This window comes from Carlito syrichta, unplaced genomic scaffold, assembly GCF_000164805.1.
Source record: "Carlito syrichta isolate Samal-C Ts95f unplaced genomic scaffold, Tarsius_syrichta-2.0.1 Scaffold315142, whole genome shotgun sequence".
NCBI lineage: Eukaryota > Metazoa > Chordata > Mammalia > Primates > Tarsiidae > Carlito > Carlito syrichta.
Window position 1 is genome coordinate 353412 of NW_007259238.1, and position 11896 is coordinate 365307.

General features: G+C 41.7%; 1 protein-coding gene across 6 annotated transcripts in view; it reads right to left on the reverse strand.

Moving 5' to 3' along the window:
• Positions 1-11896, reverse strand: part of TACC1 (transforming acidic coiled-coil containing protein 1) — a 67725-nt gene that overhangs the window by 5537 nt on the left and 50292 nt on the right. For all 6 annotated transcript variants that reach the window (XM_008072356.1, XM_008072358.1, XM_008072357.1 and 3 more), the window contains 5 exons: positions 8257-8382; positions 4936-5012; positions 3492-3535; positions 1559-1719; positions 351-457 (listed from right to left, as the gene is read on the reverse strand). In XM_008072356.1, the coding sequence (XP_008070547.1) occupies positions 351-457; positions 1559-1719; positions 3492-3535; positions 4936-5012; positions 8257-8382 (515 nt within the window). The remainder of the gene's footprint in view (positions 1-350; positions 458-1558; positions 1720-3491; positions 3536-4935; positions 5013-8256; positions 8383-11896) is intronic.

The window sequence follows — 11896 nt, forward strand, 5'->3', positions numbered from 1 at the left end:
AACGTGCACCTGTAGTTCTGGCTACTTGGAAGGCTGAGGCAGAAGGATCACCAGAGCCTAACAAGTTGACGCTGGGGTGGTGGTGAGTGTTCTACTGCACCCCAGCCTGAGTGATGCAGTGAGACTCCAATTCAAAAAAAAAAGTTATAAGCTCAGCTGGGCACCGTGGCTCATGCCTGTAATCCCAACCCTTTGGGAGGCTGCGACAGGAGAATCACTTGAGTCTACGAGTTCAAGACCAGCCTGGGCCACATAGCGAGACCTTGTCTCTGAAAAAATAAAATAAATAAAATGAAATGTTAAAAAAAAAAACCAACAACAACAACAAAAAAGAAGTTATAAACTCTTACTTGTCTAGTTTCTCTTCTGCATGGATTTTCAAGGCCTGGTATCGCTGTTCCTCCTGTTTAACTCTTGCTAAGTAATCCTGAGCACATTTTTTCAAGGCTTCTTCATTCTGTTCCAAAGTGATAATTTAAGATAAACATGTTATTTTGTTTCTTCTACCACATATCAGAGTTTTCACTTTAAAAAAAAATGGGAGCCGGGCTCGGTGGCTCAGCCTGTAATCCCGCGCCTTTGGGAGGCTGAGGTGAGTGGATTGCCTGAGCCCACGGGTTCGAGACCCGCCTGGGCAGCAAGACCTCATCTCTACAATAAATAAAAAAATCAGCCGGGCGTGGTAGCGCATACCTGTAATTCCAGCTACTTGGAAGGCTGAGGCGGAAGGATCACCGGAGCCCAGCAGGTAGAGGCTGCGGTGGCCGGAAGCGGCCACTGCACTCCAGTCTGGGCGACCGAGTAAGACTCCAACTCAAAAAAAAAAAAAAACCAAAAAAAAATGGGAAAATCTAATTCAGATGCCTTTAATTTACACTCAGTGGTAACTTGAAAAAGGTACATGTTAAGTCTTACTGAAGAAATTCTACAAAATCTCTTCATGTATTAATTTTTAATATCATGCCAATATGCCTACTTTAGGAAGGCAGTTACTCAAAAGTGAATGGCAATTTGATTCCCATAATTGATAAAAAAGACAGTCTCAATTTTATTTTAGTATGAAAATAAAGCAATTTCATTGCTGCAAATGTGTCTTGTTGATAGTGTTTAACTAAACTAAACCGATATGCTCATTCACATCTAAATTTGTAATATTATACTTAATTTCTGCCAGAATATGCAGCTTACATTTTTCAGTGATACAGAATCCCTTCTACTTTTACTAATATTGAAAAGGTGAATTATTAGAAATTTCTAGAATTCTCCTAAGGTCTAAGGGTTCTAGTTCTTACACTTCATGCCACACTCTGGTTGTGTCTGGGTTTACCGGCTTGACATAGCAGAGGAATGGCCAAGACACACCACCCAGTAGGCCAGATGCCTGAACAACCAAACAAAAGCGGGAAAAAAAACAGCTTCACTGGAATAGAAGACACAAGGCTAATAGGCCTGAGTCCCTATTTAAAAGACTACTCACACCTCTGGCATACACATTTGATGACTCACTATCAAGAAAATATACCACTGGCAAGAAGATAGAAGGAAAAGGACACACTACCTTCTTGAACCCCTCCAAAACGCCTTTTAGGTTCTCATATCTCCTGAAGAGATCAGAAAGGGACCTTTCCACAGAGTTAAGGTCAGCCAGGGCCTGTTCCTTCTCCATGGTCAGTTGCTGGAAGCTCTTCTGAGAGGTCATACTCGTCCTCTGTTCATCTTCTGGGAATCAAAAGTCAAAAGTAATGGAATGTTTATTCAACAAATAATTAACAGCTACTCTGTGGGAGCTAAGCATTGTTCCTGGTGATGGGAACACAAAGTTCCCATTCTCAAGGACTAACATTCTAGTTGAGGGAGACAGATGGTGACAAGTGATGGGGACAACACAAAGCAGGGCAAGAGGGATGGGGCAGAAGTAGGGGTTGTTATTTTATAGAGAGCAGACTTTCTCAGTGAGAGCTTTGAGCAGAGACCCGAAAGAACTGAGAGTAGGAGCCATGCAGCCACCTGGGAGAACAGAGTAAGAACAGCCGTGACAGAGGCTCTGAGTTGGGATGGCATTAGGTGATATAGATGGTAAAAGCTATTATTTCAGTACTTGAGTGCAGAAAGATCAGACTTTGACTTAGGGAGCCAATCCTCACAATATAGACTAGAAAAGGCTCTAAGTTCTATGCAGGAGGATCAATCACCGTTGCTTTGTAAAGGCACCACTGGGTCTAAAGCAGGGAAACTACAACTTGCAGTAGGGTAAGGCTCTGCACCAAAACACAGCAGCATTACTGATGTGGCAAGGCCACCAATACTCAGTACTGCATGGAGGGCTTTTCACAGAATTAAAGTGTTTGTGATCCTCTAAAATGAATCTAACTACAGTTGATCCTCACCATGTGTGGAGTCTGTATTTATGAATTCGTCCACTTACTAAAATTTATTTATAACCCCCAAATCTATCCTCATGGGCCTATGCAATCATTAGTGGACATGTGCAGTGGCAAAAAATTTTTAGTCACCTGATGCACACATTCTCAGTTGGGGCTGAACAAGGTGATACTCTGCCTTCTTGTTTCATACTATAAATAAGTGTCCTTCTTATAGTCTATTTAGTGCCATATTTTTTTGCAATTTTGTTCTTTCTGTTTGTGAGTTCACTGTTTAAAATGGTCTCAAGGGGTAGTGCAAAAGTGCTATCTGGTGTTTCTAAGCACAAGAAGACTGTGATAGACCTTAAGCTACTAGATAGGCTTTGATCAGATGGGAGGTATAGTGCCACTGAGCTCAATGCTAACAAATCAATAATACCTTTTAAAGCAGGTATCTTTAAATAGAAACTAACATAAGACAAGGTCATGTTTAATCAGATGATGAAAATGCTGTGAGCAAAGGCTCACAGGAACCTAACCATGTATTTCCTCTAGAAGCAGTGGTTCAGTGATCACTAATTCAGTGTTTCCAGTGATTTTATAGAACACACCTACCATGGATAATGATATTTGACTATATCTAAGTGACAGTCAACAGAAGTTAGTACTATGATCTGAAAATCATCCAGGGATCCTACTATGGTCTTTTTTTTAAAGCAGGATTTATTGAGAGGACAGAAAAGCTCCCACAGTGGGAGGGGACCCGAAGGGGTTGCCCCCTGCTATGGTCTTAATGTTTATATACTCCCTCCCCAAATAGTGTTGAAACGTAATCCCTAGTGTGAAAGTGTTAAGGGGGGTGACTTTGGGAGATGATTAAGGTGGGATTAGCATCCTTATAAGGGAGCTAATCTAATCACATAACTAGCTAGCCACTTCTAAGAGGAACATATCCTCATTAGTCACCCTATCAGGTGGAGCTTTGACATTGAACTTCCCAGTCTTCAAATCTGTGAGAAATAAATGTTGTTTATAAGCTACCTAGTTTATAGCATTTTGTTATAGCAGCTTGAACAGAGTAAAGCAGATCCTAGGGCTCATACTCCAGAAAAAAAGTTTTCTTCTTACCAATCATTTGAGCAATGGTCTTTTCATACTCAGCTACAATTTTCCTAAATACGAAAAGAAAGAATTTATTATCAGAAGAGAAGAGAATGTTCAGACAATAGAAGTTACAGAAATACTACTCCAAACAATGAACATATCAATATATATTGACAAATTTACATAACCCATTTATCTGCTTTGGGGCTCTCTCATTCTCTCTCTCTCTCTCTTTTTACATTACATTAAATGTAAAAAGGTTTATTAGAGTACAAAAAGGGATTTCTTAATATTTTATATTTAACAAGCCTTATGCTCTATTTATAGACACAACTATCTTCACTTTCTCTTTGCACCTATTTGAATACCTCAAGGCAATAGATTAATCCCACTTAGACAAATCAATCTTTTACAAATTAAGTTAAAGACATTGTTCCAGGCTCTTCCTAAGAGATATAATCTGACTTCAGGCTTTCCTGGCCACAATCTACCCTTTCAGGCACTCTGCCCTCTAATTTCTGTTACAAGTTTTATTTTGTGTGCTAATTCCAAAGTATATCATTTATTCAAAGACTTTAAAGGCCATCCCCTTGGGTTGACTTTTCTTCCACTGAAATGCACCAATGTCCTTCTGACCCTGTCCAGTGATGGGTGCTCTCCCCTGTAGCTCCTCAGTGAGAAACATCATTCCCTCCTCTGTCCTTGCTGGTGATGCCCACCACTTTTGATGTCGTAACCAAGTTAGTTATGGCGGATGGCCTCCGCTCTCTAAAGGCAGGAGATTCCCTTCCTATCCACCAAGCTCAGCACAGGGCCTTAAACCCAGGAAATGCTCAAAAGACAACACAAGAGCCACAAATGAGAGTGGACAGATTTATATGTTTCTTAATCATTCAAGTGCTCACTGTACAATGTGTGATTTTATGCTTTTTTGTCCCTCTCTTTTGATGCCATCTTTCATCATTTCACAGTTCATATAACTCTCCTTTCTAGGGCATGTGCAGGAGAAATAAAAATATTTCAATTTAAAGTCAATCGATTTTGTTGCCTGTTAACAAGCTTTTTAGAATCTATTTGGTGGTCATGTAATTTGAAGCTCACATGCATAATTAATTTTTAAAAGTATTACGAGTTTCAATGCCTCCATTATCGAATATATCAACAAATCTTATTATCCTATATTCCAAATAATATTTTGGTACAAATTTCTGTCAATTCTTTTAAGAAGAATGATGTGGGTTCTGCTTTCATGTAATGTTCCAAACAACCCAAGATAGCTCCAGTATTTGAATAGAAATAACTAGCCACAATAGTCATGAAATGGCATTCTCAATCACAAAGTAAAATGCAAACAGTAAAACCCTCAAGTTCTCATCAGCTGGTTATGTGGTGAGCAACACTTTCATCACTTTCATCTGTATTAAATCATGAAAGCAATTAGCCCCTTCCACCAAACCTCCAGTCTAACCTCATCTCCAAGACTTCTTGTCGGGTCTCTTCGTATTTCTTCTTCCATTCATTTGCTTCAATCTCTTTAGTGATTATCTAGAGTATAATAAAGCTTGGTTTTACATAATGGATCTATAACAGTTTGAATTTAAGATCAGAGACTGAAAACAGTACACAGCCAGATCTAACCCAAGACGTTCTATCTTTATTTGGAATATAAAACTTCAACATTTATATAGAATGTTCATAAACATTTGGAAAAGTACACCCTGTAGCATGAGGGTAAAGGTGAGCACAATTATCTCCCAAGAATTCCATGTGCTATTTCCAGGCCCTGTGAATCTTACATGGGTCTAAGGTCGGCCTCTCAGCACTGCAAACCCAGACCCTGACTGGAACAGGATGCCAAGAGCAGAGATTCACCTTATCCAAAGCCATGTAATAGCAATTGATGCCAGACCACCAATTTTATTTAGGATGAGAAATTGAACTGACACAAAATCAGAGCATTAGAAGCTGGCATAAGCAGCACATCCTCTTTCTACAGAGATTTGTAATTGTTGATAAGACCAGAATCAGGACAAAGGGCTCAGATGGAGAACGTCCTGAACTGGGTGCATCCAGCTATAGGGCCCATCACCAAAAGCAGGGCATCACTACTCAGACCAGAGCCCACATCCATATTTGGGATGCCCTTGTTAACTGGAAAGAATTCTCTGAATTCAATACCTCAAACTCCATTTGCCCTGGACAAGGCTTGGCTGCGCATCCATCACTCTCCTTTTACTATACTTCCCTGGCTGTGCCTCTCTTCCTAATTAGTACATTCTTTATTTTTGGTGCCTTTAATCAGGATCTCAATCACCTAGAAGTCATCCTGTCTGCTTCAGGTAACTTGGCACATTTTTTCTTTGATCCATTACATGGTCATCTCATAGTTTAACTCCCAGGAGGAAAATAAAGCCATTTTTCTCATTTACAGATGTTGACAGGCCTGCTTACCACTTCTCCCAAGTTTTGATGATAGGACTAGCTGACATCCAACCTGATGTTATTTTATAAAGTTTTTAAAGACCTATAGCCCTAATATCAGTAAGGATGACTATCACTAATAAGTCAAAAAACAACAGATGCTGGCCCAGCTGCAGAGATAAAGGAATACTTCTATACTTTTGGTGGGAATGTAAGCTAGTAAAACCATTGTGGAAAGCAGTGTGGTAATTTCTCAAAGATCTAAAAACTGAGCTTCCATATGATCCAGCAATTCCTCTTCTGGGAATATACCCAGAGGAACATAAATCACTCTACCAAAAAGTCACCTGCACATGTATGTTCACTGCAGCACTGCTCACAAGAGCAAAACATGGAACCAACTCGGATGCTCATCAAAAGTAGACTGGATAAAGAAAATATGGTACATATACATGATAGAATATTATGCAGCCAAAAAGAAGAAAAAAATCATGGCCTTCACGGCAACATGGATGCAACTGGAGACCATCATACTACATGAACTATCACAGAAACAAAGAACTACCGCGTTCTCACTCATAAGTGGGTCCTGATCACTGGTCACACAAGCATAAGGGTGGGATCAGCAGATGCTGGACTTTGCTAGGAAAGAGAGAGAAGAAGAAGGGAGGGGACATGTGGCAACACACTGGGTACCTAGTCCACTCTCAGAGGACGAGAGGGCCAGCTAGAAGCCCAAGGAAGCCCAAACTTCACCTGCATGCAACTTTTTTTAATGCAGTTAACCCTCTCTTAATAAAATAAATAAATAAATAAAAGACCTATAGCCAAGGTACTTAAGCATTCTCATTATACTGTAAAAATACATTATATATTCTTTAAAAAAAAGCTAGAATCATCAAAAAAGACACAAACCCAACAAAAAAAACAGCACAGAAATATAACGGGAGAGGGTGGCAACTCATCAACAGTGTATTAACAGTGTGTCTTTCATATTTTTCAGATCACCCAGGAAAGGCCTAGCAGTAATCTATTTTGAATAGAGGCTGCTTAAGAAATATAGTACAGGAATTTGAGAGTTGAACTGTTTAATGTAAGAAGGGATGAACCAGGCATGGTGGCTCACCCCTGTAAGCTCAGTACTTCGAGAGGCTGAGTTGAAAGGAAGCCCAGGGTTCACGACCAGCCTGGACAGCCTGGTGAGACCTTATCTCTACAATAAATCAAAAAACTAATTAGCCAGGTGTGGTGGCGTGTGTCTATAGTCCCAGGTATTTGGAAAGCTGAGGTGGAAGCATCATCTGAGCCCAGCAGGTCAAGGCTATGGTGGCTGTGAACCTGGGCAACAGAATGAGACTCTGACTCCAAAAAAAAAAAGGAAGGCCGGATATGGTGGCTCACATCACATCAATATGTAATCCCAGCAATTTGGGAGGCCAAGGCCAGAAGATTGACTAAGCCCATGGGTTCAAGACCAGCCTGGGCAACTTGGCGAGACCTCATCTCTACAATAAATCAAAAAATTAACTGGGTATGATAGCACAGGTACTTGGAAGGCTGAGACAGAAGGATCACCTGAGCCCAGCAGGTTGAGGCTGTGATGGCTGTGAGCATGTCACTGCACTACTGTCTGGGTGACAGAGTGAGACTCCAACTCAAAAAAAAAAAAAAAAAAAGATGAAGCTGGGCATGGTGGCTCAGGTCTGTAATCTCAGCACTTTGGTAGGCCGAGGCAAGAAGATTGTTTGAGTCCAGGGATTCGAGACCAGCCCGGGCAACTTGGCAAGACCTTGTCTCTTCTATAAATCAAAAAAGATTAGCCAGGTGTGGTAGCGCATGACTGTAGTTCCAGCTACTTGGAAGGGTGAGGCAGAAGGATCATCTAAGCCCAGCACGTCAAGGCTGCGGTGGCCGTGAGCCACTGCACTCCAGCCTGGGTGACAGAGTGAGACTCCGACTCAAAAAAAAAAAGGGATGAAAGTAAGAAACCATTATTACTGCAAAGATTTTTTTTAACAATTTTAGGTATGAGCATATACCTTCTGTAAAATGAAAGCACTGATTTAGTTATGTGAGCAAAGCTGGCAAGATTAGCTATTTAAAATGTCAAGGCTGAAAGAAAAAGAAGGGTACAAAAATCTTAAGACTATTTCAGATTGTCAACCTTTTTCCCCGGACACCAAAATGTTAGGACTCCAGCACCAATGCTGAGTTTTACAGGGAGCCCTTTAAGTGAGCTGAACAGGCTGTGGGAAATAAAAACTTTCACCTGGGATAACTCGAGCCAACAGAGATGCAATCTGTCTGCTGGCACATGGGCCTTACAAAGAAATGGAGTGACAAGCAGGCTGAACAGGAGAACCTTTACCTCTTCTCTGATCAAGGTGAGCACAGCTGTCTTATCTGATTCACTGAGGCAGATGCCATCCAGGGGGCTCTCACCTCCACAGGACACCGACACAGGGGCCTTCTCTGTCAAGGACTCCGGAAGTCCCTGGGGGGAAGGGTTACATTGAATACATCAGTCTTCAGCTTCTTAACCCCAGATATCCTTCAGTAACTTCCTTGATCATACCCTTTAAAAACACGTTTAAAGAAAAAAATGAGGGAAGCTTTTAAACAAACAAATCTAATGACAGTACTATCTAAAGAAAACTTGTTATAATGACTATCAGAGTGGTTGTAGTTTCTGTTGAACAGGTAACCTAGAGAGTTTTCTTCTTTATCCTAAGGTAGAAAGCATACTTATCATAGTGGTCAGTCACCAAAGAATCACAGGCATAAAAGAGAAAAACATCCACAATTATGTTGCTGAGGATGACGATGCATTCCATGTAAATGGAACTTAAAAAAAAGTGACAGCTGGCCAGCATGATGGCTCAAGCCTATAATCCCAGCACTTTGGGAGGCCGAGGCGAGAGGATTGCCTGAGTTAGTGGGTTCGAGACCAGCCTGGGCAACACGGTGAGACCTTGTCTCTACAATAAAAATTAAAAAAAAAAAATTAGTTGGGTGTGGTAGCAGGCACCTGTAGTTCTGGCTGCTTGGAAGGCGGAGGAGGAAGGACACCTGAGCCCAGCAGTCGAGGCTACCCGGAGGCCAGGAACATGCCACTGCACTCCAGCTTGGGTGACAGAGTGAGACTCCAACTCACAAAAGAAAAAAAAAAAAGGACAGCTGTCCCTGTTATATATTGATGCTTTGTTGTATCTTTAGCCACTTTGGATGAAAATGTTTCTAAAATGTGCTACTAACTTTCAGGCCTAAGGAGGAAGAAATGGCAAATATATCTGAACCCTGACCCCCACCCGCCATGATGATTTTGGATCATCATGAACTTCAACTGCTCTGCATGATGGTCTGCTGTGATCCAGCTGTTGGGTGTACGCCATTGTTTATCCAGGTGCAGAATGGCCAAAGAGAAGTCAGAATCTGTATCTGCATTTTTTTTTTTGTCTTTTTGAGTCAGTCTCACTCTGTTGCCCAGGCTGGAGTGCAGTGGCATGCTCACGGCCACCGCAGCCTCAACCTGCTGGGCTCAGGTGATCCTTCTGCCTTAGCCTTCCAAGTAGCTGGAACTATGGGCGTGCGCTACCACAACCAGCTTATTTTTTGATTTATTGTAGAGATGAGGTCTTACCAAGTTGCTCAGGCTGGTCTTGAATCCCTGAGCTTAGGCAGTCCTCTCGCCTTGGCCTCCCAAAGTGCTTGGATTACAGGCTTGAGTCACTGTGCCCGGCCTGGCCTGCGTTTTGGTTCTTCCTTGTTAGTGAGTTTTCAGCTCCCTTCTGGTAACTCTTCACCTTCTGATATGTTCACTTGCTTCTATCATAAACTCAGGTTCCAGGGAAAAAGACTGGGGAGCATTTTTTTTCATGAGAACACGGACTTTGTACTATTCCCTTCCTAAAAGGCATTTTTGATAGCTATTTCCTCCCGCCTTTGAAAGTAAACTTCTTGTATAAATAAGTGATCTAAATAGTTGGGAACATCCAAAATGCCAACCAAAGTGACCTGGAAATAATCTTAATTTTAAATGTGAGTATAACTGCTCAATTAGCTATTGATTATAATCAATCAGTTCTCTAATATCTTGTGAGAACTAAGACTAAACAGAAAGTCCAAGGTCAACTTAGAGCAGTAACTTTTAAACCTTTCAGGGTCATTATAACCTCACCTTCTCTCTAGAAAGTGCTCAGAAAAACATACACAATTTTAGCATGCAGCTTCACAGACCTCAGCAATGGGCTCAATATAGAAACCCACCCGGGAACACAGAAAAGGGAAATACATAAGCCATAGGCTAGCAGTGCCTGCATTCCAGCAGCATGTGGGGGAGGGCAGCCTACCACACTAAAAGAAGTCCAAGGTCCCCCCAAGAACCTCTCCCTTTTTATCTTGGGCCATATCCACCTCTAGAATCAGAAGGTACTTGTGATGGGCGCCCTCTAACATGGATCCCAAGAACCCCTAACTCCTGGTACTAAGGCTCTGTCCCCGTAATCTCCTCCCTTTCAGTGTAGGCTGGACCTAGTGATTCACTAGAATATGGCAAAGTCATGGATGTCACTTCTGAGGTTAGGTTACGAGCAGACTCTGGCTTCCATGTTTTAAGCAGCTTTACAGAAAAGGCCCATGTGGCAAGAAATAGGTATCTCTGTCAACTGCTAAGAAGGACCTGAGATTTGCCAACAACTGTGTGGATGAGCCTGGAAGCAGATCCACTCCAAATCAAACCTGGAGATGACCACAGCCCTGGTCTATATCCTAATGGCAGCTTGTGAGAGACCCTGATTCAGAGGCACCCAGCAAAGCTGCCCTAGGATTCCTGACCCACAGAAACAATGAGATAATAGACATTTGTTGTTTTAAGCCTTGAAATAATTTGTTACACAGCAGTAGACAGTTGACACAACTGTGGACACTTGAATCATTTCACTAACTTCCTGTGACTTGTTTTTTATTAAGAAACTTTCTCACAATCTTGCTTCTGATGCAATTTGCCTAAAGGAAGATAATGTACCAGGTCAAATTGACACATTTGATTTACCTTGTTATATTTCTGGTTCTAAATTAGTACATTCCACAGTCAGGTTTTTGTGAGTTGTTATATTAAGCTAGAAGAGTTAATTCTTAGGAAACAGCCTCTCTATGCCTCCCATGGCCAACAAACATGGTGTTCAGAAGAGGCAGCACCCTGAACTGCAGCAGAGTTAGATGGTTCTGGCAAGTAGGCTCTTCAGCTGCTGCTCCCCTGGCCACTCTGCTCTGCTTGGTCACATCCACAATCCTTGCCACTCAAAAGGCAACCGCACAAGAGTAGGAATGATGTATGCCATGGCTGATGTTAGCCCCATTTTCCAATCTCCTAGAATTTAACTTTTTACACTCCTTAGTCCTTTATATTGCTTATCAAATAGTGTAGAAAGTCTGCAAAATCTACCATCACAAAGGATTGCCAAGTGATTTCCTTCAGGGCTGAGCAATCTATTATATCATTAATAAAGACGCTAAATCAATCATGTCCTTCCCATTTCATGTTCTCTAATCCTCCTCTCAGTCCCATAAAGCATGCACAATTGAGGACCAACAAAGACCTGTCTTTGACAACAGAACTCAGTGCACTCCAGGTTGCAAATTTACAGTGAGCACAGATGTCACAAAGTAATGCCCTTTGCTTGTGCCCTTGCGGTGGGAGAATTAGCGTCACTAATCTGTCACAACATGCAGAGTATGCTCATCCCATCGTTTGTCTTTATTTTATTTTTTTTCATAATCAATATTTTTTATTATGGTTTTGTGGGGTACAGTTAAGGGTTAGGTGTACAATTACGTTTCATTCAGGGACCCTGTTGATAAGAGGCGTTTCTCCATCCCCAGACAGACATTTGCTACTGTTAATCCCATCTCCCTCCCCACCCCTTATCATTTGTCTTTAAACCACTGGAGCAGCCGGGCTCGGTGGCTCAGCCTGTAATCCCAGCACTTTGAGAGGCTGAGGTGAGTGG